This window comes from Sciurus vulgaris, assembly GCF_902686455.1.
Source record: "Sciurus vulgaris genome assembly, chromosome: 2".
Lineage (NCBI taxonomy): Eukaryota > Metazoa > Chordata > Mammalia > Rodentia > Sciuridae > Sciurus > Sciurus vulgaris.
Genome location: NC_136462.1, coordinates 124164251 through 124192233, shown reverse-complemented (window position 1 = coordinate 124192233; position 27983 = coordinate 124164251). Strand labels below are relative to the sequence as shown.

The following is a 27983-nucleotide window of genomic DNA, read 5'->3' as shown; positions in this document are numbered from 1 at the left end:
ACTCACACAGCTTCACATTGGGGAGAGTGGTGGGAAGAGGAACAGGCCAGAGTGGGGCACAACTCAGCCTTGGATTTTGGGATTTTGGAAGAAGATTGCATAGCTCATTAAAACCCCAACTTTTTTTTTTTTTTTTTTTTATATTTGCCCTGGGTGACTGGGGTGTCAGCCCAGCACATGGACAAGTCAGACTCTACCACCTCCTGTTAGATTTTCTTCCTTACCTTCCCAGGGCTGGATGGGGAGAGGACTAGGCATGGGGTGGACAGGAGGTTCTGCTCAGGGGCTATGGGTCCTGGGTCTGGACCACGAGGAGCCCTGGAAAGGGTCCTACTCCTCACATCCTACTTCTCTGGTTAAGATTTTTTTTTTTTTTTTTTTTTTTGCTGAAAGGGCCACAGGAAATGTCCATGGGTGTAAACCCCAAAGGCTACAGCTCTTTTCCTGGGAAGCATGCAGCCACACTTGTGTAGGCAGCAGAACTGGGTGGTGGGCTTCCAGGCCTGCAGCCTCAGCAGTGTCCTCAGATCCGGATGTGGAAAGTGCTGGAAAGATAGCAAGGACAGGAAAAGGTGAGAGACCCTGGGCTGGGCAGGTAGAGGCTCCTCAGGAAAAGCTAAGCAGGCCTGGCCCACCCCTGGCTGGTTCCTTAGGGTAGCCTGCACAGAGGCATAGTTAATCACCCCAAGGGAAGAGAGGTTCAGAGGAACCAACAGCTATTCCCAGGGTTTCCAGCACCCAGTTATAACTGAAGGACCTTCCAGGTCTTTATCGTTCCCAGGAGAATCTGGTCCTTCAAAGGCAAGCCCAGTCAAACATCAAGGAGATCTGGGCCTTGAAGATGACCTATTGCTCTGGCCTGCATGTCACTGACCATGGAGGAACCACAAGACCAAGCCTTCTGGCTGTGGCCCTAGCATTCTGATCTTCCTGCCCAAGCCCAGTCCCTGGGGTGGCAGCACCTGAGGAAATCAGGAGCCTTGGCGATCATGTCCTCAAAGTCAGCAAAGCCCAGCTTGCCATCGCCATCTAGGTCAGCTTCCTCGATGACCTTGTCACACACGAGCACCACCTCATCCTCATCCAGCTCTGACTTGGTGAGCCGGGCCAGTGTCAGCTCCAGGTCCTCTTTGCAGATGAAGTTGTCAGTGTTGAAGTCTGTGGGGTGCATGGTATGGATTTAGAAGTGGTTAGGCCAGGGTGGATCACTTCAGGTCTGGTCCTATATTACCCCTTCCACCTAGCTGGTCACACTGACCTCTCCACCTGTCTCTGAAGTCTCAAAAGCATTTCTAGGCACACTTTGGGGATACTGGATCTTTGTGCGCAGCTGATGGGGTCCAAGAGGATCTCACCCATAAATATGACTTAAATACCCAGTTAACAAGTTAAAATTCAGAGGACCTACAAAACCCTACAATGCCTGTATGTAAACCCAGCCTGAGATAGTTCCCAATCTAAGGCTCCCTGGGGACTTTGGGGTCAGGCCAAATGCCCCTCCTGGCCTTACCCTACAGTGGGCTTCTAGAGTTGAGGAAACCAAAGCTCAGGAAAGCCAAGTGATTGCGTTAAGATCAGAGAGACAGTTAGAGATGGAACAGAGATTCTGACAGGGGCCTATATGACTTTAAGATCTGTGTTTTCTAAATGGCCACATTGCCAAAGGCAGGTCTCAGGACAAACATGCAGTCCTATATCATGTTGCACATGATAAAACATATACAGTTTCACCTGTCAATTAAACACATACACACACCAAGTCAGGAGATGCAGACGCTCCTTAGGGGCCACTGGCTGGCTTTCGAATGCATGGAGCAGGGAGCATGGTTTGATTGTACGGGAAAAAAAAGCACTACCACTGCTCCAAAATATGGCAAAATGATCCAAGGACTGAGCCACACACAGGATTGTCATGGTGAACTCCAACCCTTCTTAGCATTCTCAGCCCAACTGCCAGATCTTTGCACACGCAGTTTCTCCTGTCTGGGATGCCTTACCCAGCAAACACCTGGGGAAGTTTCCCTCAAATTTCCCTCCCAAGAGGGGAGCTTTTTAGACATAGGGTCCCCCTCACTGTGCTCCTCCTGAGACAGTTCCAAATTAGCCTGCTGAGCTAACTGACATTAATGCAGTGATGAAGAGAATAACTGCTAATGTGAGCACAGCGTGCTCTTCCTCATTTAATCTTGAAACAACACGTTCTAGGTAGGTACACCTAGAATCCCTACTCTATAGATGAAGAAACAGAGGTGGAAAGGATGAGACCTGCCTGAGGTCCCTGGTCAGTGCTGGTGCTAGAGCCCAAGCCCTGAGGGCACCCTGCACTGTTCACCTCTGCACTGGCCTGTGGGGGCCTCCAGAGCAGGCACAGGTGGGATTCATCTCTGCCACTGGAGGGACATGCAGGCAGTTCTCTGGAAAGACCTGCTGGCTGGCTGGATTCCTCTGCCCCTTTTATGTAAGGAAATTGAGGCTCTGTGTGCTCTGCCCCCTCTTTGGTGGAAAATAACCCTTCCCATGAGCAACACATTGGGGTCTAAGTTTGGAGGAATGATGGGTGGAATTTAGGAAGCTTTTTACATGACCCATGCAGGCACAGTTTGTAGAGGGTGGACAGGCGGATACTGTCTTTCTGATACACAAACAATGTGAGTGCACATATGTATCTAAACCTAAAGTCCTTTGAAATAAACATGATAATGACAAAATGAAGATACCCCCTGACAGGTTCCATTGCATTGGAATCCACCAGCTGCTCAAAAGTGCCAAGGATAGATTTGTCACTGGCTCCCCGGTCTACAACAGGTTCCAACCCCTCCTTGGACTGAAGTGTCCCCATCTAAGGACAGTCTGAGGATCTGACACCAGTGCCCATACGCCTGTTGGGCTTACTGCCTCTGACACAGCCCGTGAGCTGTGTGAAGTTGTGTCCTTTGGAGACTCCTGAGTGCCCAGCGCCCTCTGGTGGCCAGTGAAACAACAGGGCAGAGGGCTGGGCTGGGCTGGGCTGGGGTGAAATGAAGAGCCCCCTTACCCTTGGCACTTTGTTGCTCAGCCCACCATGGCCCACACCTCCTCTCTGGGCCCGAGATTCAGTGTGGCTCCTGTTCGCGTACCGGAAGTTGCTGAGAGATCTTTCAAAACACAGGTGCCCTTCCCCTAGACACCCTGCAGTACCCATGCACTGAGCATTAGACCCAAACTCCCAGGCTGGCTCCTCACAATCTGGTCCCAGTTTATCTCTTCAGACTCTCACTGCCTCCTGCCCCACCATGTCCCAAACCTCTTCCATCTCATGGAGTCCTGTGCCTTTCTGTTTTTCTGAGTCCTTTCAGGCTGCCCCCACTGCCAGGGATGACCACCCCTATGTGTCCAGTCCACAGACCTCCTCAAATCCTCCAGGTCCTGATTAAATGACATCACATGTGACCCCTCCTCACACTAACCCCCACCCACGGCAGGCAAGTCCCTATCTCCTCTGCTCGTAGGACCCCTGAGGATGCTCTCAGGCAGAATGGGTCCCTCATTGCTGCCATGCTGGATCAGAACTCTTTAGAGGACAGGTCAGCCTCATTGTTCGTGGCATCTTCCATGGTGGGAGCCAGCAGTAACTGGATGGCCAGATGGCCCTGAATGCCACCACCCTCAGCACCACGCCCTGCCCTGCCTTCAGACCCTCCTTACCATAGATCTTGAAGGCGTAGTTTGCCTTGAGCTCTCGGGGAGCTGACTCACAGAGCACGGAAAACATGTCCACAAAGTCGTTAAAGGTGAGGTTCCCTTCGCCATCCTCAGAAAAAGCCTCTACGATCCTTTCCTTGAAGGGATTCTCCTGAGGAAAATAACCACAGCAATCACCAGAAGCAGGTGAAGCAGGAGGGCTCAGAACCAGACTGCTGACAGCCTGTGTGGCCTTGCACAAGCCTCTGAGCCTCTGTTTCCCCATCTGCAGAATGGGAACAGTAACAGCACCTAATTAAAAGGGTTGCTAGAGGATTCGAGGAGCTAAAGTATGCAAGGCCCAGCACAGCAAGCATTCCGCCAGTCAGTCATGTCATATCACTAAACAAGCTCTCCAGCTCGGCAGAGCCTGCGTGCACTCACGGGAGGCAGGAGCAGGGCATTGTGTCATTTTGCAGGGGAGCTCACAAAGGCTTCTGCCTTGAGAAGACAGGGCAGAAGATACCCCCGGGGCATGGGAAACTCAGGCCATGTCAAGCCAGGATGGTAGGAGGCAGAAGTGGAGCCCGAAAGGGTTGGATAACTGGACAAGACACGCAGTGGGAGTCACAGAGATGGTTTAATTGCCAGGCCTGCAACTACTGAGCTCCTTTGACCTCTCCCCGACCACCTCCAATGCTGCCTCCTCTGGCAGGCTGGACACTGACTCCTTTCTCTGATACCAAATCATGCAGAGTCCCACACACCTGGGTTCCTTCTATCACAACTGGGCTAGCACTTGGCCAGCCCTACTTAGCACCCAGCCCAGAGGTTCAGAGACAGAGCCCATGGTTTCTGCCCATGAGTGCCTCACATTCTCCATGACCCTTTGAGCCTGGTCTCCCATCCCTCTCTGGGCCAGGCTGGGTGCTTGTCCAAAGCCAAGCCTGGGCTCATTGTGTCTCATAACTGAGGTCACCAGGGTACAGGCCCATGAGGATGCCATGTAATGCTCTGGCCTCACATCCTAGGAGAGGGGCCATTTGCAAGGCACCACAGCAGTGTGGAGTTGAGCCCAAATTTCTTTCTTTTTTCTCCCTTTGGAACTGGGGATCAAATTCAGAGGTGCTCTAACCCTGATCAACATCCTGGTCCTTTTTACTTTTACTTTGAGACAGGGTCAGTTGCCTGGCAGGCCTTAAACTTTTCATCCTCCTGCCTCAGCCTCCTGAGATGCTAGGATTACAGGAGTGTGCCAACACAACCAGCTTCCAAATGTCTTCTTAATGTTGGAGTAAACTTTACATATTCTGGGTGAGAAACTCAGGAAATGAGCCATTCAAATGTATGGAAGGTCTGAGGATCAGCCTCACCTGGGAGCTGGTGAGAAAATAAAATTTGACCTACCCCAGATGCACGGAGCCTGAATCAGCATTCTGAAAAGATTTTCAGGTGATTTGTGCCATGTTCAACTCTGAGAAGTGATGCCAGGAATGCCTATGCTGACCTTGCAAGACACCACAGCCAGATAAGGGAGAGACAGAAAAACTGTCTAAAAGGGCAGATATAACATCTGTCCAGTACAGAGGCCCAGGGCCACTTCACAAAGGGGAAGGCAGATGGGCATAGGCCAAAGGCTGGGCAGCAGGGCAACTGCTGATCCACAGCAACCCCATTGATTCCCCACATGTATTCATAAGAGTGCAGGTGAAGAAACTGAGGCACAGAGAGGTTCAGTGGTCTGCTCAGAGACACAGAGCTATAAAGAGAGCAGCAAGGGTTCACCCAGAGCTGGGTGCCTCTGCTCCCCATTCAGAGGTGCAGAGTTCCCATCCCCATAGCCCACCTAGAGAGGCCCCTCACATACCCGGAGCTCTGGCATCTGGATGATGAGGCTCATAGGCACATGGACAATGGGACTCTTCCTGTAGTCCATCGGGACGAGGTTGGGGGCCAGTTCATAGAACCGTGCATGGAGCCTTTGAGGAAAACAGAGGAAAAACACTGGAGTGCGTGCCACCTTGAGACCCCTGTGGGCCAGTGTTGCTCTTTATAGGGAGCTACCTCAGAAAACCTACCTCAGCTCTGCCCACAAGAGTGTGAAGCTTGGGAGGGAAGAGGATTCTAAGTGAACCCATGCCGATAATCAGACTGTATCCAGGCCCTCCCCGTATCCACTATACAGACTGCCACCCTCTACCCTGGGACCTGCACCCTTTTGGACTCATAAGAGTCTTCTATGCTTCAGGCACTGTGCTAAGCACTTGACATGTCACCTTACTTGATCTCCTCTTGATCACTGGGCAGACAGATGCTTTGTGGCCCCATTTTATAGCTCAGCAAACAAAGTTGAGGATAAGAGTGATTTGTTTAAGGCCACACAACTAGGACATATTGAGGGCCACGGAACAAGCCCAGAACTGGAAATTCAGAGCAGAAATTCTTAACCACTCTTCTTTCTGCCACTCCTGGGGGTCTGCAAAGCAGGGTTGGTCTCTGAAGAGGTCCACAGCCCTTACATCCTCGGAAGCCCTTGTGAATGGGACAACTGCAAATTCCCTGGAGCAGGGAGCCATCAGGACAGAGTCCATTGCCCCAGGTCCAGCCTCCTGCCCTCCTCACCGAGGGCTCAGTTTGCTGGCTCCCATCCCATCCTCCTGCCCTGGACTCAGGAGACCACATCCTCCTGGAACATAAGACCACTTCAGCATGTGCTGCATGGACTCTAAGGGATGAGAAGTATCCTGACACCATCTCACTAAGAAGGCCCATCACTATCCAGGCCGCCTCTGCCCTGTGTCCCCTGGTCCAGGTCCCTGCCATACCAGAGAATAGCCTCCATCCCAAGACAGGTAAAAACTGCATTCATAAGAAATTGTTTCAATAAAGTACTGTTGGTAAGGGGATTGGGGGGAAAAAGTGTTCCTCTAGGGGCTGAGGTAGGTAAACTGTCCAAGAGGCCCTAGGCTACTGGGGATTAGATCAGGTATGGCCCCATATCTCCTGGGCCTGGGTCTGGGCTACCCTACTACCTCAAAATCTGGGTCAGTCCAGGTCTTCTAAGTGGTCTGACTCAGAACCTCTCTTAGAAAAACCCTTCAACACCGCCACCTGGCTCTCCGTGGGGGTTCACCCAATTCTTGGTGTCCAGCAGAGCATTTAACTGCTTCCCCAGCTCATATGCCCTCAGCTCCCAGGGCTCACTTGTGCCAGGCCCTGAGCTAAGGCTGTGTGAGTTACTTTTCTTATTTTAATTCCCAAATCATCCCCAGAGGTAGATATCAGCCTCCAATTTTTCAGTTGGGGTAACTGAGGCCTATTCTCTGCTTACACAGCCAGTGAGAAGTGGGGATGAGACTTGAACCCATGATCTCCATGTCTTCCCTATAAGTCAAGCCACTCTGGCAAGCGCGTCATAAACACCTGGTTCAGAGTCTGTCTACAGCAAACAAAAAGCAAAATGCCACAAGCCCACTTTCCAGCCACCCATCCTGAATGTACAAAGAAGCTCCATGGCTTGGAGAAAGGTGGAGGTGGGAAGGGCCCTAGAATTTATCCTTCGGGTATGGGGAAGTCAACAAAACCAGGGTGACAGGATCAGGTGGGGATTTGCCATAAGAGGGTGCTCAAGGACTTTCTTTGCTTCTATTTCCTGAATTGAGAAAAATAGTACCCAAACCCTACAACCACAAATTGTTTTCCGATTAATGCATTCTTGACAGATCCGCTGTGTTTCCAATTGTTATATTTCTAATTGACCTTGATACCCAATCCCCAGTATGTGTGCAGGAGTATGATGCTGGGCTATTTTTTGGGGTTGGTTTATAGCCCCAAAATCTTGTGGCAGGCTGCAGCAGGAGCTTGAGGTCAGGCTAAGGTTGGAGACACCCTCTCCATACCGAAAGCAGCATGGCTTTCGGTAAGTGGAGTAACCCTTGAAGAATAAATTTCCATTTCAGAAATGGGGACCACCCTGCTGTTGTCACATATGTGAGAATTAAACAGGATGATGCTCATAAAACCACCTGGCTCTCGCTGAATATGTGGCACACACCTATAATACCAGTGACTGGGGAGGCTGAGGCATGAGACTTTCAAGTTCAAGGCCAGTCTCAGCAACTTTGCAAGGCCCTCAGCAACTTAGTGAGACCCTGTCTCAAAATTTTAAAAGGACTGGTTAAGCACCCCTGGTTCAAATCCTGGTACAAAATAAACAAACAAACAAAAACAATAACAACAAAAACTTCTCCTGGCTCAACTGTAGCTATTAGCATGTTGCCTGACATAGGTGGGGCTTCCTGGAAGTGGAGGGCTTGGGAGAGGGGCTAGGAATGCTCCTGGAGGGTTGAGGTGGTTCTGCTAGGTGAGAAGCCAGCTTCTGCCCTGGTACACAGATCTGTCCTAAAATAATGAATAATGTTAGAATTTTTTTCTTTAAGGTAAACAAACCTAAGTAGGATTTGAAAACCTAAATCACTCTGAAAGACACTCTAAAAATTGTCACCACTTCCCCAGTAAAGGGTACTAAGTTCAAGATGATTTACATATTTGTCCTATCATACATTTAGGACCAGAAATAATACTTATGCCACTTGAACTGCTGTAGAGCATAGGGCAAAATGTGACGGCCTCCCAGTTTATATTAGAGAATTAATAAGAACCCTGATACCTGAACCTAATGGGCAGCATCCAGAATGGACCAAGGGTACTCGCACATGCAGGTGCAAAACTGTTTTAAAATTAATACACTGGTAAATCAAGTGCAGCAGTATTTAAAGAATAATACATTAGGACTGAGTGGGATTTATTTCAGAATGCAAGCATGGTTCAATGCATGGAAATCTGTGACTGTAAGTTATATTTTTTAAAAAATATTTTTATTAGTTGTTGATGAACCTTTATTTATTTTTATGTGATGCTGAGAATTGAACCCAGTGCCTCACATATGCTAGGTAAGTGCTCTACCACTGAGCCACAATCCCAGCCCTGTAAATGATATTAATAGGCAAAATATTTTTATCAATTTGATAGATGAATTTATGACTGTGTCATTGTGCATACCACATGTTCACACTGAGATCCCCATGAGGTGGAAGTGGAGAGGGTGCTAAGAGGGGAGCAGCGGACTTATTGCTTAATCTACTTTTGATTTTTTTTTCTTGGCACCGGGGATGGAAATCAGGGCCTTGTGCATGCTTAAGTATATGCTCCACCACTAAGTTGCAGCCCCAATTCCAAAGTTCTTAAATTTTTTAAAGTATTTGTTAATAAAAATTAAAAATGTTGAAAACATGGGAGGATTTTTGTCAAAAGAAAGTCTTAAAATTCTTAGTAAAACACAAACAAAGGAGTTTCAGCTTAGAAGCAGAACTAAACAGACATCTATTGTGAATCAACATCAAACATCAGGGCTGGGATTATAGATCAGTTGTAGAGTACTTGCCTACCATATGTGAGGCACTGGGTTTGATCCTCAGCACCATGTAAAAACAAATAAATAAAATAAAGGTACTGTGTCCATCTACAACTAAAAAATATTTTTAAAAAACATCAAACATCATACTTAAATGATAAGATACTGGATATAAACCTATAAATGTGGGATGCCTATAATCAACATTATTATATAACTGTTCCCCCTGGAGTACTAATTAATGTAATTAGTTAAGACAATAAAATAGCACATTTAAATATTGGAAAGAAGGAGGCAAATTATCATTATTTGCTGGAAAACAAAAAAAAATCAACTTAGAAACTATTTGAATTAGAGCTTAGAAGATTTTCTATATAACAGCTTTTCCATATAGCAACATTAGCCTATTCAAAATATGATTAAAAAATCCTAACTGAGGGGCTGAGGATATAGCTCAGTTGGTAGAGTGCTTGCCTCACATGCACAAGGCCCTGTGTTCAATCCCTAGCACCACCAAAAAAAGAAACCTAATTCTGGGCTGAGGTTGTGGCTCAGTGGTAGAGAGCTGGCATGTGTGAGGCCCTGGGTTAGATGCTCAGTGCCGCATATACATAAATAAATAAAATAAAGGTCCACTAAGAACTAAAAAATTAATATTTAAAAAATAAAAGACCTAATTCAGTGACTGAGGATGTAGCTCAGTGGCAGTGTGCCTGCCTAGCAAGTATAAGACCCTGGGTTTGATCATGAGTACTACTAAAAACAAACAACAACAACAATAATTTTATAATTTTAAAGAATCAATACAACAGAAATAGCTAAATATAAAACTAATATGAAATAAATATTAAAAACATTAAAAAAATAAATATTAAAAACATAAAAAAAGTATGTAATATTTTAAGTAGTTAGATAATTATTATGTATTCCTAATAAGACTTCACACCAGAAGCTGGGGATATAGCTCAGTGGTAAAGCAATTGCCTACCATAGGCAAAGACCCTGGGTTCAATCCCTAGCACTTAAAAAAAAATAAATTAAAGACAATAGTGTGCCATTTGCCTGCCTCTTGCCTGTCCATCGCCTGTCTTTCACCTATATATCACACACCACCCGAGGTTCACCTCCTGATCGTCCAACAGCAGTCAGCAAACTGACCGCAGACTGCCAGTGGACAGCCAGCTGTCTGCCATTGCCTGGAAGTTCACTGAAACAGTACCTGCAGGTTTGGTTAAATGTGGATGCCACCATTTTGACACAATAGCCAGGCCCCGTAGGACCCCGGCCGGACTGATTGAGCCCCATCTCCAGGATCCCTCAGGCCGACCGATCACTCCCTGCCTCCAGGGCCCTCACATCAACTGACTGCTCCCCGCCACCAGCACCCCCATACTGAATGACTGTACTCTATCATCAGGACCCCCAGACCAACTGCACCCCGCCTCCAGGATCCCACAACCAGACTGACCACACCACAACTCCAGGACCCCTGCCTGACAACCACACCCACTCTCCAGGACCTCCAACCAACCACGCCCACACCCAAGTTGCAGCTCCCCATTTGCCAACACATTTGGAAGCCACAGTGGCCATCTTGGATAATCCTGGAAGCGGTATCTCCCATCTTTAGGTGAGGCAAATATCATCCTGAGACGCCTACTGGAGACTGGAAGCTAATTGTCAGGTACCTCTCAAACATCAGGCTATTGAAGAGGGGGAGATTTGAATACTATATAACTGTTAAAGTGTAGATTTTCTTTTTTCTCCTTTTTGAAAAGTTTTGTTTTTATTTCTTTACTTTTCTTGCTCTATTTTCCTTTTGTTTACCTGTTTTCTCAGTCTTTCTAGCTTTTCTCATGCTAACAACCAACTTCTTTGATTACACTTTCACTCTTTCTATGATCTAGAACTTTTATATACTCTTTTCTTATCTCTTTAATAGCTACATCCTATACCCCTCCCCATCCTCTTTGTCCTCCATTAGAAGTGCAGACCTTATTGCAAATCTATTTGTTATACTGTAGATACTAATTAAACTCATTCTGTTTATTATGACAATATTGATAATGCCCTCATAGGGACTATTTGGTTTAGAGTTGCATATGGTCTGTACTGGGCATTGCTAATATTGATCTCCCCTTAAAGAAAAGAATTTGGAAACCTATAGGGCCACTATAAGCCTATAGCGGGGAAACTGCAATACCCCAGATCTGCACTGCTAGAGGGGAAGATACATGAACATGAAAAAACAAGGGAAGAAAATGATCCAAACAAACCTAGATTCTATATTAATAGAATCCAGTGACAGCATGCTAGAAGAAATGTCAGAAAAGGAGTTCAGAATATACATAATTAAAATGATTCATGAAGCAAAGAGATAAGAGAGCAAATGCAGGCAATGAATGATCGCTCCAATAAGCAGTTGAAAGAGCAACTGCAGGAAGCAAAAGATCATTTCAACAGAGAGATAGATATTCTAAAAAAAAAAAAAAAAAAAAAAAAATCCAAATGGAAATCCCTGAAATGAAGGAAACAATAAACCAAATAAAAAACTCAATGGAAAGCATCACCAACAGACTAGACCACTTGGAAGACAGAACCTCACACAATGAAGACAAAAGATTTAACCTTGAAAATAAAGTTGCCCAAACAGAGAAGATGGTAAGAAATCATGAACAGAACCTCCAAGAACTATGGGACATCATGAAAAGACCAAATTTAAGAATTATTGGGATTGAGGAAGGAACAGATACAAACCAAAGGAATGAACAACATATTCAATGAAATAATATCAGAAAATTTCCCAAGCCTGAAGAATGAAGTGGAAAATCAAATACAAGAGGCTTACAGAACACCAAATGCACAGAATCAAAACAGATCCACACCAAGGCACATTATAATGAAAATGCCTAACATACAAAATAAAGAGGATTTTGAAGGTTGTGAGAGAAAAGCATCAGATTACACACAGGGGGAAACCAATACAGATGTCAGCAGATTTTTCAGCCCAGACTCTAAAAGTTAGAAGGGCCTGGAACAACATTTTTTAAGCTCTGAAAGAACATGGTTGCCAACCAAGAATCCTATACCCAGCAAAACTAACCTTCAGATTTGAAGATGAAATAAAATCCTTCCATGATAAACAAAAGTTAAAAGAATTTACAAATAGAAAGCCTGAGCTACAGAATATTCTCAACAAAATATTCCATGAGGAAATGAAAAACAACAATGTAGGTCAACAAAGGGAGGAACTACCTTAGAGGAAAAAGATCCATTCAAAGGAGAAACTAAGTCAAGTTAAAACCCAAAAATAAGCCCAAATGACTGGGAATACAAATCATATCTCAATAATAACCCTGAACATTAATGGCTAAACTCATCAATCAAAAGACATAGACTTGAAGAATGGATTAAAAAGAAAGACTCAACAATATGCTGCCTGCAAGAGACTCATCTCATAGAAAAAGACATCCACAGACTAAAGGTGAAAGGATGGGAAAAAACCTACCATGCACACGGACTCAGTATAAAAGCAGGGGTTTCCATCCTTATTTCAGATAAAGTGGACTTCAAGCCAAAGTTAGTCAGAAGGGATAAAGAAGGACATTTTATACTGTTAAGGGAACCATAAATCAGGAAGACATAATGATCGTAAATATTTATGCCCCAAACAACAGTGCATCCATGTATGTCAAACAAATCCTTCTCAATTCCAGGAATCAAATAGACCACAACACAATAATTCTGGGTGACTTTAACACACCGCTGTCAACAGTGGATAGATCTTCCAAACAAAAACTAAACAAAGAAACCACAGAACTCAATAACACAATCAATAACCTAGACTTAACAGACATATATAGAATATTCCATCCATCAATGAGCGAATTCACTTTCTTCTCAGCAGCACATGGAACCTTCTCGAAAATAGACCATATGTTATGCCAGAAAGCAGCCCTTAGGAAATGCAAAAAAATAGAGATACTGCCTTGTGTTCTATCAGATCATAATAGAATGAAATTAGAAATCAATGACAAAATAAAGAACAGGAATTACTCCAATACCTGGGGACTAAATAATATGCTATTGAATGAAGCATGGATAACAGAAAACATCAGGGAGGAGATAAAAAAATTCTTAGAGGTAAATGAGAACATTGATACAACATATCAGAAAGACAATAGTGTAATGACGCTGTACATCTCTTCATTTTTCTATAAAACAAATACAATTCTAATTATTTTACACAGTATTTTAAAATTATTATATTAAAATACTGAATTAAAATTTAGAATTTGGTTGCCAACATTTACAAATTAAAAGACTTTATATTATGCAGCTGAATATGCTGATCATGCTGGGGATGAGAAGCAACTGTTTCTGCCAGTGCCAGTTTTCATAAGCCCCAGACTGGGCAGCTTCATTTACTTACAGTGTATGTTGGCCCACCGGCAATGATTTAAGTCAGAAGACAAATATATATATATATATATATATATATATATATATGGTGGTAGAGTGGGAAAAATTCAAAAGTCTTAAAATTCCACTTTGATCCTGAAATCTGTACTCTGAGGAAATAATCCCAAATATGCAGTTATGTGAAGGTGCCTCAGAGATATTCACCACAGTACTAATTAAAATGTTGAAAACTGGGACACCTAAATGCCAGCTAAATCAATTAAGGGACACTCAGTTAACACAGCTATTTAAAATGCTACAGAAGAATAATTATTCTGAAAGTTGGTTGGGGGTGTTGCTCTGTGGCATAGCACTTGCTTAGTAGGCAAGAGGCCCTGGGTACCATCTCTAGCACCAAAGTTCAAAAAAGTTCTTCACACAATGTAAACTAAAAAAAGTAGAATGTACAGTAGGAGTCCATTTAATAGTTTTTTAAAAGCTTGTGTACATTTATACTCCTAAAAAATAAAGACAGAAATGAAGGCTGTTTGCTAGAATATTACTAGTGGTTTTCTTGAGTCATGTCAATGGGGATAGATATATTGTGTTCCTTTTTTCTTATCTATTTTTGTTTTAAAAAATTGTGCAGGGGTTGGGGATTTAGCTCAGTGGCAGAGCGCTTGCCTAGGACGCGCGAGGCCCTGAGTTAGGTCCTTGGCCCTGAAAAAAAAAATTGTGCCAAAAGAGGATCCAAGATGGCAGACTAGAAGGAGCCTGTGTTCCTTGTCACTCCATAACCTGGATTTCAAACAGAGGATATCTGTTTCTCCGTGAGGCAGTTTTTGCTGCTTATCGATTCCTTGCTGTTTACCTCATTTGTCCACTGTGAACACCTGCAGTCTGCCAGCATATCGACTACTTTTTGAGTGCACATTGCTCACTGACTGGCACCTATAATCCGCCATTTGCCTGCCTCTTGCCTGTCCATCACCTGCCTTTCACCTACCCATCACCCACCACCTGAGGTCCACCTGTTGATCATATGCTGGTAGCCAACAGACCAACTGCAGACCACCAGTGGAGCGCCAGCTGCCTGCTGTTGCCTGGAGGTCCAATGTACCTCAGGACCCTCAGCCCGACTAACCACTCCCTAATTCCAGGACCCCCAGACCAACTGACCGCACCCCACCTCCAGGACCCCTCAGCCAGACCAACCGCACCTGCCTCCTGGATCTCCAGCCGACCACACCCACACCCCAAGTTGCAGCTCCCCATTTGCCAACACCTTTGGAAGCCAGAACAGCCATCTTGGATTATCCTGGAAGCAGTAGCTTCTATCTTTAGGTGGGGCAAATCCCATCCTGAGATGCCTGCTGGAGACTGGAAGCTCATTATCAGGTATCTCTCATACATCAGGCTACTTAAGACTGGGAGGTTTGAATACTATATAACTGTTATAGTGTAGATTTTTTTGAAGGAGCTTTGGATGGTGTAGAGAGGGTGTGAGAGAGTGGGGGACAGAAAGATAGTAGAATGAAACAGATAGTATTACCCTATGTATATGTATGATTACATGAATGGTGTGGATCTACATTGTGTACAACCATAGAAATGAAAAGTTGTACCCCATTTGTATACAATGAATCAAAATGCAGTCTGTAAAAATAAAAAAGATTTTAATAAAAAAAATTCTGACAAAAATTGTGCTAAAACAACAAAATTTACCATCTTAACGATTACAATTACTTTTAAGGGCAGTAAAATGCACATAAAATTTACTAAGTCACCCATTTAAAAAAAATTTTTTAGATGTTGATAGACCTTTTCCCATTCATTTATATTTGGTGCTGGACTTGAACCCAGTGCCTTACACATGCTAGGCAAGCACTCTACCACTGAGCCACAACTCCAACCCTACTTCACCCATTTTTAAGTGTACACTTCATGGTATTAAGGACATTCACACTGTCAGGCAACCATCACCACCACCTTTCTTCGTCTTGCAAAACTGAAACTCTGCACCCATTAAACAGTAACTCCCCATTTCCCCATTTCCCAGCCCCTGGCAACCACCCTTCAACTGTGTGTCTCTATGAATTTGACTATTCTAGGTCCCTTACAAACATGGCGTCATACACAAGTCTTTTTGTGACTGGCTACTTCACGCAGCATAATGTCCTCAAGGTCCATCTAGGACTGCATGCTTTCTGTTTCAAGCCTGAATAATATTCTACTCCCTGTGTGTGCTGCACTTTGTTCATCCATTTATCTGCTGAGGTGCACTTGGTTTGCTGCCACCTTTTGGCTATTGTGAATAATGTTGCTAAATACAAACTTATCTTCAGGACCCTATCACCAATTCTTTTTTTTTTTTTCTTTTTTTTTTATTCTTTTTTTTTTTAGTTGTTAATGGATCTTTTATTTATTTATTTATACATGGTGCTGAGTATTGAACCTAGGGCCTCACATGCCAGGCAAGTGCTCCACCACTGAGCCATAACTCCAGCCCCCAACTTTTTTATATACCATAAACTGGATTGCTGGATTATATGTAAATTCTATTTTTAATTTTTTGAAGAGCCACCATACTATTTTCCATAGCTCTTTTCTAATTTTTACAATTTGTCTAAAGAAAAACAATTTTAAGCATATTACAAAACAACATTGTCTGACTTTTTGATAAACATAAAAGAAAATGCTAGCACAACACATACCAAAAGATTAGCAGTCATTATTTTTTTGGGAGGGGTAGGATTATAAGGTACATTTTTGTCTTCTGTTGACTGGCTTTATTTTCTTCTTCTTCTCTCTCTCTCTCTCTCTCTCTCTCTCTGTCTCTCTCTCTCTCTGTGTGTGTGTGTGTGTGTGTGTGTGTTTTACTTGGGATCAAACCCACGGCCTTGAACATATTAGGAATTATATTCTAATGTTTTATAGTCATATGTATTAGATGTGTAATAAAAATTAAAAGTAACTAAAATAGATTACACAAAGTTTTTAAAAGGCTGATGAAATAAACAATAAAGTAACAATGAGGTGAACACCTTGAGTTGCTAAACTGGGCGAGCCTTTCTCTATACCCAGGGGACAAGGACCCCTAAGTCACTCATTCAGGAGCACAGTGTAACTGGGGGATGCCAGAGTAGAAGCTTTAAGCATCTTACCCACAGAGAGCAAGGAGGCTGAAGGGATGGGTGGTCCAATGGGGTGAGCTACCCACTTGGGCTCAGAGCAACTGGATCTACTAGGGTGGGGGTGGAGGGAGTGAATAGAGAACCAGCTCTATGTTTATCTGTGACTCCGTGTCACTGACCCAAGGCTGCCAGAGAGCTGGGCCCCAAGCTGCAAAGAGCCTCCTGCTCAGGTTTCCTCCTCACCATCTGGTCAGTACTCAGGGTGCAGCTTACCAAGAAAGCCATCCAGGTGGGGGAAGGGTGGTTGCACTGAGGTCTTGGGAGGATAGCAGACAGGCAGAGGCTGGGCCAGGTCAGTCTGGCACTGCTGCTGTGCATTGCTGGGCAAGTCTTTGCTCCTCTCTCTCTCTGGGCTCCAGGTCTTAGTTGTACTGCCTAGACTTGAGATGTGAACTGCGGAGAGGGCTTCCCTGGGGTGGATAGGGATCAGTCACCCTGACTCTACTAGAGCCCAGAAAGAAGTCTGGAGAAGAATAAAGCAGCTGAAACTAAAAAGGAACCAGAGTGGCCATGCTTGGTCCCTACAAGGACAGGTAATCCCACCCCTCCCTGAGGGTAAACAGGTGGCCAACAGAACCCCCAGTAGCTCTTAGTTGTCTCTGAAATACTGTCAACCTGGCCCTCCCAGAAAATAACCCTAGCAAACACTGCTGTCCCTATCCAGCAGATGTGGTCAGAAGAGCCATATAAGATGCCATACAGTGGGGACCAGATCCCGGGCTTCATCCTTCCCCTTCCCCACACGATCACTTCATAGGAAAAGCACTGGATCTAGTCCCTTGGGTCCCCAAGGATTAGTAACCTAGAGTCTGGGCTTGAATGCACCAGTGACATAACAGGTAGGAGTGGACATGTCCAGGTGCATGGAGAGGTGCTTCACCCGTTTTGGGACCTCAACTGTGGCCTTTGCTCTGCTGTTGAGCTATAAAGGCTGGGGTCCCAAGGGTGCAGAGGTGGGCAGGTGGGGCTGCAGGGAGCCAGGATACTCTCCCTAAGCACTCTCACCTGTCTGGAGTCCCTCATTTGCAAAAAGGCCAGGAACACCATAGAGGCCTGCCACATTGACTCCCATTCCTAACCTCGAGCCATTCTTCCCTTGTCCCCCGGGGGGCAACCTTGCTGCTCTCAGTAAAAGCACTGGAGGAAGGGCAGGGATGTGAGGAGCAGGCCTGCTTCCTTGTGACTGCTGCTCTGCAGGCTGGATCAATCTCCTATGGCCAGTCCTCCCTCATCCACACACTCTTCAAGCCAAGTCTTACTTGACAACAAGTCCCATGGAAGCTGGCACCTGAGTCCATGAACCCACAGAGCACCAGTAGGTTGTAAGAGTACTGTGTGATCACTGGACTGGCAGGGGATAGGGAGGGTCCCCAAAGAGGTAGGTGGCTGGAGTTTGGTCTGGAAGGAAGTATGGCATGAGAAAGGGCACCCTGCGAAGCAGAGATAGTTAGTGCAAAGACTCAGGGGAAGGGGCTTTGGTGGCTAAAATGGAAATAGTTGTAGGCCTCAAAGGAAAAGCGGTCTGGGTCTGGCATCCAAAAAGTAGATGTTGGGAGCTCGCTATAGCAGAGGACAAATGTGGCAAGGCTTACATGAAGCTTTGTGTCAAAACTCTGAAAGGTCAGAGGTGCCTCCAGAACACCAGGACCAACTGCTGTGTGATTACATTCTGAGAGCTAGCTTGTCCCAATGGGGTCCTCACCCTCATATCATTCAAGCTCCAGGTCAAATTCCAATTATCAGATGCCACGCTGGAGTTACTGCCTCTTGGCAGCAGTACAGTCATCCCCATTTCCCAGAAGCACCTAAGGCTCAGGTAGGGTCAAACCTAGCTTGAGATCATGGAGCTGGGAAGTGGAAGGAGAGCCCAGCTCTACTCTCTGAGAGGGCGGAACCCATTCAGGAGATAGGTTGGAATGGCAACCTGGGCAGAAAGGAGCACTGACTATCCAAGCAGAGTAGTTAGGGCAGTGACAAACCACAGAACAGCTATCTTGAGAAGCTGCACCAGGCTCCAGCCCAGCCTGTCCATCGATCTCCAGGGAAAGTGATCCTGAGACTTCTCTGGCTTTTAATGCCACCTGATAGCCTGGGCAGTGGGGCCCAGCACAGTCTGTGAAGCAGGTTTCCTGGCATTCTGTGATTCTACTGTCTGGTCCAGGGGCTCTGAGACTACCAAGCCTCTTCATTTTCCTGTCCAGGACCAACCCTACAACCTGTAAGGACAGGGAAGAAAGGAGCCCCTGACTGACAGGCAACTCAGGGGTGGTAGGCATGCTTCTAGTTTTTGGACATCCCAGAAGTGAGAGGACATCAGAGGTGGAACTAGAAGACCCTTAGCCTAACAGGGTCTCCCTGTAGTAGCAGGCCTCAAGATGCAGGGACACAGCAAGGGACCTGAAGTCAGAAGCCAGGTCTTCAGTCCCTGGCTGTGTAACTTGGGCCAAGTTGCTGAGTTCCATCTCTAAAAGGGATAGCAGAATCTTCCTGTTACACAGTCATAGTAAATATTAAATGAAAATGTGCCTGAAACTCCACCTCAGAGTCTAGCATGTAAAGGGTATAAGCTCCATTCCTGGCAGGAGGATCAGGGCCTTGGGAGCAATAGGAAGTTCTTGAGTCCATACAGCAGGCCCTGGGTGTAGCTGAGGCCTGAACTGGGCTCCAATGCTCTTTTTCAGCTTCATTTTCTACAGTCAGCTCACATGGGTCCCAAGCCCCACCCACCCAGGCTGCAGCCCCAGCCCCAAAAGGGTGACAAGAAGCTGCACTTACTTGAGGATGTCCTTCTTATTGAAGAAGGTGCAGTCCTGTGGAAGGAAAACACACATACACAGTGGACAGTGTGGCCCAAAGCTCCCTCCTTCCTCAGGGCCCTTGAGCCACAGGCCCTCACCAGATAGCCCTGTGCTGGGGGCAGAAGAGTCACTACTGCCCCTCCCACATCTGCCCACTGGCCTGGGAATCAAAGCATGGGTGGAGTGGGGCTATGAGACATGCTTGGGGGTGCACGGTAAGGAGGGAGTTGGAGTTCACAGGTGGACATGGTTGTCTTGAGGGCCAGTGGGAGAATGGGAAGGTGGCTGGGACACAGTTTTGGAGACTACTGAGGACCCACATAGCTACCACATTACACTAGTTCAGGTCCTGAGGATGGGGCCTCATGGAGGTGTGCAAGGTACTGTTTGCATTCTGGGTGGTCATGGGAAGGAGCCCTGTATTGGGAGACGTGGAAGTTCCAGGAATGTGAACAGAGAGCAACAATATATATCTAGCATCTGAAGCCACAGAAACGGGTAAGGTCACACAGTGGGGAAAGAGGAGGGATGGAGGACTCGGGGAAGGGGCTGGGGAAGAGGAGGATAGGCAGGGAGCCATTGGAAGCATCAGGACAAAAGAAAGGGTGGAGGCTGCTGAGCACCCCCAGCTGGGTTATCCAGAGTGGGCAGCACTCAGTTCCTGAGGTCATGCAGATTATAACCTTCTCAGGGCCTATATGGTGGCCTGGTCTTGCCCATTGTAGGTAAAAAACCACTGGCTTCTTTGATGCTGTTTATTATGCCAGGCCTTGGTGGGAAGCAAGGAGGTGAAAAGGATCCAGCACTTCCTAAAATGCCCAGTGGTGAAGGCCTCTTATGTTTATCCTCTGCTGTTGGGCTCCTCTGCCTTTGTCCACTGTTCTAGTATGAAGGAAGGAGGCCTCTTAGGCTCTGCAGAGCCCAGAGTCTGTGGAGCCTCCTGGGGCCATATGCTGAACAGAGCTGCTCTGATGTGGGGTGAGTGGCTGCAGCCCAGGCTTGCAGACAGACAGGCTGGTCCTGGATAAGACCTGAAACCTCTGGACACCCGGTCAACTGGATTGCATGTTGAGGCAGGCCAAGGATCATGCCCACAGGATGCCCACAACAGGGAGGGTTCCATTGGACACCTTCAGCTGGAGATAGTTGGTAAGAATGTCTAGGTCCCATGTAGCCCAACAAATCTGAGCCATCTGTAGCTCCCTGTGAGTTAGATGAAGGACTCCATGCTGCCTTGCCCTTCTTGGAAATGTAGGGACTTCAAGAGAAGCCTTGGCTTTGCTTTTGGCAATGGCTCCTCTGCAGGAGCCATGAAAGGCTCATGTTGGGGAAGCAGCGGTCCCACCTCCCACCCAGCAGGCAAAAAACTCCTGCCTGGTAGGCCTGAGACTCAGACTGGGAACCATGTGGGCTGACACCCCAGAGAACTGGTTCAGGCAACAAAGGCAGCCTGACTGAGCCTTCCAGGTACAGATGACCCTCTGCTGCAGGCTGGTTCTAAGGTTGGAAGATGCTAGTGACAAGAGCCAGGGCTCTGCTAATGAGCCAGGAAGGGGCTGTTGGCAGAACTGGAATGAGGAGGTCCTGGTTCCTGCTCTCCTCTCTCCTGATCTGTCTACTCCCTCATCGCCTCCCCTCTCTCCTTGGCCATGGGTTAGAAAGGAAGTATTCAGGTCCTGACCTAAGGGTTCTACTAGCAAAAGATGCAAAAGTTTCCCATATAAACCTGGTCCCTTATCATGATTACTTACATCTCTCTACATCAGTGGTCCTTAAGATGTGTGCCTGGACCAGCAGCAGCACTGGGACCTGAATTTTAAAAAGATCCCTCCTGTCCTTTGTCCCTGCATTGTTGAACCAGGAGTCCATATTCCACAGATGGCTCCCTAGGGTCTTCTACAGCAAGAGGGGACTGGCCAATGCAGTCCTTGCAACTCTTTGTCCACGGATTATTTTCATAGAAAAATTTTATTTTACAATGATAATATATAGTGTCCACTGAAAAGAAGAAGAAAAAGGGAAGAGAGAAGAGAAAAGAAAAGAGGAGAAGAAATGAGACAGAAGGAGAAAGAAGGAAGAGTGAGAACTGAGGAACTGTGGCAGAAGCTGGAGAGTGGCTGGGGTGGAGGAAGCAGACAGGAGGGGTGAGGAAGGAGCAGTTAGACTTCTCATTCCCAGGAGACTGAGGAGGTTTGGCCCAGGGCCCTGGCCATGGAGTTAGAGGAAGGGGTACCCAGGTGAGACACAACACAGACTTACTCTTAACTGAAAATGGGGGCTAAGGAAGGAGGTTGGAGGAGCAGCAGTAGGTTCTCAGGAAGGAAGTGAGGCCTCTTTTAGAGTTTGAAGGTTCTGGGGAATAGATATACAATTCAGAGTGACCTAGACAGAAGCCTAAACTTTGAGAACCAATGGCACCTGGGAACTAAAGAAGGTGACACCTTGCCTTAGGAAGAGAAGACTGGCAGGTTGGAAGTCCCAATAAACCTGGTGGTCCTTGGAGTAGGGGTGGCTGTAACTCAGGGTCACCACATCCAGTACTGGCTTACCATGCTGGACAGCCAGAAGGAAGGAGATGTGGGCCTCTCAGATTTCATGTCTCTCATTTCTCCCACCCTGCCTGGCAGGGTCTAGCCAGGCCTGGCAAAGGATCAGAACCCAACACTGGGACTGGCCCTGATGGGTAACCCAATGCCAGGCTGGTCTGAGTGGGAACTGTCTCCCTACCCCCACTCCAGGCCACCTTCACTTCTGGGTATGGGCTGCTTGCTCCTCTAAGCTTTTATTCAAACTGCCCCCTCCACTTGAAATTCCTCCTTCCAGGCCCTTCTAAGTAAAATGCACCTGTCATCCAAGGGCTTGCTCAAGCACTGTTTCTAAACCTTCCAGACAAAGCAGCAGTCAGCTACCTACTGGCTTCCCCACTGCCTGCTAATGACCCTCCCTAGAACACACTTCAGAAGGGTCACACTGGAGGTAAAAGTCTGTTTCAATTAAATGTAGAGTGTCTCCTGGACAAAAATCACACAAAGTCCAGTCCACTTCATCCCAAATGAGGGAAGCCAGCCTGGGGTTCACAATTCAAATTCCTATGTGAGACCTGACTGTCCAAGGTTCCTTGGCCTCTGTTTACTATCCTGTAAAATGGAGTGAATGATCCACCCCACTGTGATGGTCAAGTGAGCTGATGCGTGGAGGGCACTGACTGCAGTGTCTGATATACATCTAGCTCTCCATAAATATGGTTCCTCTCTTCCTTCCTGGGCCTCACTCAGGGAGCTGGGAAGTCTGTTACTGACAACTCGGAGATAAAGGGGATCTTATTTTACCTTCACCCACATCAGAGGACCCACACTTCAACCTCGCTTTCCTCCATACCAACATAAAAATTCATGAAGGCTACAGGTATCTACTGTGTTCCTCTCTCCCAAGGACAGTGGTGGCAATAGGGTCCTGTCAGTCCTGCCTCGGGGCATCAGGGGAGGTATCTGAGTAAGGCCTTGAAGGCTGATGTCTCTGACCCAGGAAACTGTACAGAAAAGGGAGGGAGGGAACTAGGGAAGGAGGAAAGAGCATGGTCAGTTGGGGAACTGTAAATTGTTCTGAGAGTTGCAATGCAGCCAGCAGGCAAGGGACCTGGAGAGACTGATGTTGCAGGGGTAAGCTAGGCAGCTCGCCAGGGATCCTGGCAAGTCAGGGGTGGGGGATCTATCCACAAACACAGAAGTTTTTACATGGGTGGTTGGGCACTGGGGTCCTGGATCCTGACAGCTAGCTGGTTCTGGAACCTAGAATGATCTAAGGAGTGCTGTTGGGAGTGCTGAGGGAGTTTAGAGATGTGGCCAGGTAAGAATGGCCCCTGGTTTACCTTCTTGTTCCAGTTATTTCCATGTTGGGGCCAGAGGGAGGGACCCCAACAGATAAACACCCCAACTTAAGACCACAACTGGGGCTGAAACATCCCACTCCCAGTTCTTCTTGGGACTGTGGGGACTGACAAGGCTTTCAGCCCACGTTTTCCGACTCTCCATTTCCATGCCAGGTGGTCGCTGGGAGGGGTGGCTCGGGTCCAGCCTGAACCCAGCAGTAAGGCGGCTGGATGGGGGAGAGAGAGAAGAGGAGCGGAGACAAGGTGCACCTGATACAAACTTCCAACTGCAAAGCGCTGTGGTTCCCCAGGCGGGGAAACTGAGGCTCGGCGAGGGGGAAGTCACCGGCCCAAGGTCACGCTGCGCGCTGAAAGCAGGCGCAGGATTTGAACCCCAGAGAACTGGATTCCCCGAGGTCTCGGGAAAAGACAGGAGGGGCGGAGAGCGCCGCTTCAGGGACCGGGGCGCGCCGGGCTCACCTGGTAGTTGTCCAGCTGCTCTTCGGTGAAGATGGTCTGCTTGTTCCCCATGGTGGCCGCGGCGCCGTCGCTCGCCCGCGGGGGCGCCGCCTCCCATCAGCGGCCTCCGGAGCCCGGAGCCCCGCGCCCCGCGGCCCTCCCCAGCCCCGCCGCGGGCAGCGTCCCAAGGCGGCCGGACCCGCCACCCCACCCCGCGGCTGGCCGGGAGGAGGTTAGCAGGGGCCAGAGGCGCAGACCCGGACCCGGGGTGGCAGCGACTCCGCCCCCGGCGGGGAGGGGGCGGGCGCCCGACACCGCCACTGCAGCGCGCTCGGGGCCCGCCAGGGGGCGGCGTGGCCGCGGGAGGGAACCCGGACGCCTGGCGCCGCTGTGCGCGCGTCGGCAGGGCCCACCCAGGACTTCCGGCCAGCGGGCCCGGGTCGTTCGGGGTGAGGGCGCTAGGCCTGGGAAATCCCTTCCAGGGGTAGAGTAGGGCAAGTGGCGCGACCTCAGGGCGGGGGGCCCTGTGCCGTGAGTGCGGGGATCTAGTTGGGGTCTGGCCCTGCCACCGTCTTGCGTGGCGACCTTGACTGAGCCCTTCTTTTGGGCCCCGTAGCTCCGGGGAAGCTGGGGTAGGGTGGGGTGGATTCAGTCGAGTTGACTTCCAAAACCCTCCGGGGCCCGGTCCTGGCAAGTCATGGCAAGCTGACCTAGCTTTTGGCCGCAGCCTGGGCAGGGCATCTCAGGTCTTCTAGGTTCCTCGGGGAGGAGCAGAGGATTTGCTTGGCATTCTTTGATATTTGAGAGAATTTGAAGAAGTTATTGTGTCTAGAGAAGTGTGACAAAGGCCAGTACATTTTCTTGGGGTTTTAAGCAACTGCCGTTATAGGGAGGCAAAACTTTACCCTCTGAAGATGGGGGGTGGGGAGCCGGGCATGGTGGTGTGCCTGTAATCCCAGCAGCAGGGGAGGCTGAGGGAGGAGGATGCAAGTTTGAGGCCAGTCTCAGCAATTGAGCGAGAACCTGTCTCTAAATAAAAAATGAAAAGGACTGGGGATGTGGCCCAGTGGTTAAGCATCCCTGGGCTCAATCCCTGATACAAACAAAAGAAAACAAAACAAACAACACTTCTGCCTGGATCTGAGAAATAATTTGGCAAAAGACAAAGATTAACAGCAGAAAAGCATGCCCATTTATTAAAGTTTTACAGGACATGATAACCCTTATAAGTAAATGAAAATCCAAAGAAGTGGGAACACCTAAATACATTTATACTAGGTTAAACAAAGAGAATTGTGGAAAAGTAAAATATATGGGAGGTTAGGAAAGAAATATTTAAATAACATCTGTACACATACCTTGTAGCCCATATGTGTGCTATTTCTCACCTTCAGGAACAGCTGACCATAGCCATTAGCTTCAATTTACAGGTAAGGAAACAGGCTGAGAGGTCTAATAGCTTGCCCAGGATGGAACAGCTGGGAAGTAATGGAACCTGGGCTGGTTCTATTCAGTGGGTTGAAAGAGTGAATTTTGAGGAGGTCAAGATCTCATGCTTTGAAAGATGTGCTTTGTTTTAGGTTAGTGGTTCTGAAACAACTTGGAAGGAGGTGCCTCCGTAGTTTAGTAGGCGTGGGGTGACTGAAAATGTGGGTATACAACAAGTTCGAGGTGATGCTGTGGCTACGGATCCTGAAGTCACATTTTGAGAATCACTGCTTAGGCTGAAGGTTCTGGGTTGCCATGGAAACAGGGGCCCAAGTTTGGCAGAGGATCCCTGGTATTTTTAGTTTCCTTTTATATTTGAAGTTAATGGTTAGGACTTTCCAACGTTATTTTGCCAGCCTCCAGTGAGAACAGCAGCTGTCAGCTAAACAGGCCACCCTGTTGAAATCTCAAGTGTCCCTCAGAGGCACAATCAATTGCTATCCGATGGGCAGGAAGCAATTAAGCATCCCAGGGGATTGTTGATCAGCCTTCAGAGGCGGCCTCATCATCTTTCATTCATTGTAGACACATCCAATAGGGGCCTTAGCTGTGGGAAAGAAGACAGGATATGTGCCCAGAAATTCAGAGAATGTGGAAATGTAGAGCCAAGACAGACATCTTTAAAAGACTTCATAGGCACTTCCCCTTTCTCCTGTTAGAGTTGGGGAAACTGAAACCCTTTCCAAACCACATGACAACTATTACAAAAGTTTTCCTTGTTTCCGTCTTGGAGTCTACATGCCCATGAGCAAGCCAGAATTCTTGTGTTCAGATCCTGTTCTGAGACATTCTTATATAATTGCTAACATGCTGCTCATTTGCATACCAGGTATCAGGTAGAAAAGCCAGAATCTCTACAAAGAGGAAGTGTTTTCAGTCCTGGGAGCTTCTCCTCTCCTGGGAGATGAGTCAATGCGACCAACCTGAGTAGAAAATTCCCTTTTAAAAATCCCTTTTAATTGCTGTTTTCTTTGCTCTAATTGAAGCACACTCTTCTGAGCTATTATAATACTGTGAGGAAGGCAGGGAGATACAAGTCTCATGTTGGAGATGAGAAACACAGCTCAGAGGCAAGATGACTTGCCTGACACCACCCAGCTAGGAAGTGGCAAAGCAAGTCTCTAACCTCATTCTCCCATTCCAGTCCTGTGCATTAGCAGCTCTGGATGTGCGTGTGGTCTCTGAGAAAGACTGTGTGTTTGCAAGGAGAGTGGAGAAGAAACAACTGATTACCTACCTGGTGTTCAGGACTGTGTTGGATACTTTATAGTTACTCAATATGATTATTTTACAAACACCTCATAAGTTAGTAGAGGTTGACATTATCATCCTATTTCATAGATGGCAAAATAGTCTCAGAAAAGGTAACTTATCCAAGGTGACACTGCTGCTAATGGGTGGATTTAAATCTGAGCCCTGACTCTGCCCTTGATCATCCTTTCTAGGGCAGAGGAACACATAGGTACCGCTATTTACAGGAGGCAGACTCCTGGTTGACTGCAGTCTTATAAGTGGTATCAATCAGAAAGACAGTGACAAGGGGGAAGAGGGGGTGTCTCTAAGGTGCTTGGCAGTTAGCAAATACTCAATAAAATGTTAGCTTTTTTTCATTTCTGACTCACACAGTGAAGTCTGTTTGTAAATTTGGAATGGAAACAGATAAATGCTACCAAGTACTCCAAGGAGTGAATTTGTCAGGAGATAAGGGGTTTGAGTAAATATAATAAAATATTTTAAATAAAAATTAAATAATAAAATATGAATCTCTTTTCTTTCCACAGTCCTTCCACCTTAACCACCTGCTATTCTTTGTGATGACATACTATTGATCTGCAAGTTGTTCTTCTAAGACTTAAAAATACATAAAAGTGGATCATAATGGCAGAGATGGGGTGCCCTGGGCCCAAGGTTGGAACAGGAACATCTTCTAAGCAAAGAACAAACCTGCCTTCCAGCAGCTTAGTCTCAGTGACCTACTTGCCAGTCCTTCACTCAAATCCTTTGCTGGCCCACCTCTACTTTTTATCAACTTTTAAAGTCCCTCCTGGTTATATCCTGCCTGCTATCATGACTCATCTGATTCTTCTCTCTTAGGAATAATTTATGAGCATCTTTTTTGTTTTTTATTGTGTGCATTATAATTATACATAATAGGGGGATTCATTGTGACATATTTGTACATGCATATAACATAATTTGGTCACTTTCATTCCCCAGTACCTCCCCCTTTCCTCCCCTCCTCCCTCCCTCTGATTCCCTTCCTCTACAGGGCTCTCTTCTATTTTCATGAAATTTCTTTACATAGTAGGTTCTTAGTATTTCGTGGATAAATGAATACACAGCCTAGGACTGTCTCTTTTTTGGGGAAGAGGAGGTGTTATTTATTTTCATCCACTATGCTCCAGGAGGGCTGCAACCACATCTTGGCTCTGTATCCCCAGGATCTAGGACAGTTTTTTGTTTTGTTTTGTTTTTTGCCTGGTTGGTTTTGGTGTGTGTGTGTGTGTGTGTGTGTTTTACTGGGGATCAAACCATGGCCTTGGACATGCTAGGCAAGTGTTCTACTACTGAGCTACATTGAATATATATTTCTAGACCTGGACACACTATTTCTAGACCTGGACACACAGTATGAAAACAATTACATCCCCAAATAGTGTGACTTGGGAAAGATTTTCCAGCTAAGGGATTGAGTGACCAGC

General features: G+C 46.9%; 1 protein-coding gene across 4 annotated transcripts; it reads right to left on the bottom strand.

The window, feature by feature from the left end:
* Positions 1–41: 41 nt before the first annotated feature.
* Positions 42–24057, bottom strand: CIB2 (calcium and integrin binding family member 2). 4 transcript variants are annotated; one of them, XM_079129385.1, is made up of 6 exons: positions 23815–24057; positions 19444–19478; positions 5528–5639; positions 3736–3832; positions 963–1158; positions 42–545 (listed from the first exon to the last, which is right to left on the bottom strand). In XM_079129385.1, the coding sequence occupies exons 1-6, from the start codon at positions 23863–23865 to the stop codon at positions 524–526; spliced, it is 513 nt and encodes a 170-aa protein (XP_078985511.1). In that variant the 5' UTR covers positions 23866–24057; the 3' UTR covers positions 42–523. The 4 variants fall into 4 exon arrangements, with proteins under 4 accessions (XP_078985511.1, XP_078985510.1, XP_078985512.1 ...); XM_079129384.1 differs by having other exon boundaries at positions 3685–3832; positions 23815–24049; XM_079129386.1 differs by lacking the exon at positions 19444–19478 and having other exon boundaries at positions 3685–3832; positions 23815–24048.
* Between the last annotated feature and the right edge of the window lie 3926 nt (positions 24058–27983).

Coding starts and splice junctions, on each gene's coding strand:
- CIB2 (XM_079129384.1), bottom strand. CDS start 23,865: ATGGGGAACAAGCAGACCATCTTCACCGAAGAGCAGCTGGACAACTAC. Junction 5,640..19,443: donor AATAAGAAGGACATCCTCAA/GTAAGTGCAGCT, acceptor TTTTCCTCAAAG/GCTCCATGCACGGTTCTATG. Junction 1,159..3,684: donor CTACGCCTTCAAGATCTATG/GTAAGGAGGGTC, acceptor TGCACCCCACAG/ACTTCAACACTGACAACTTC.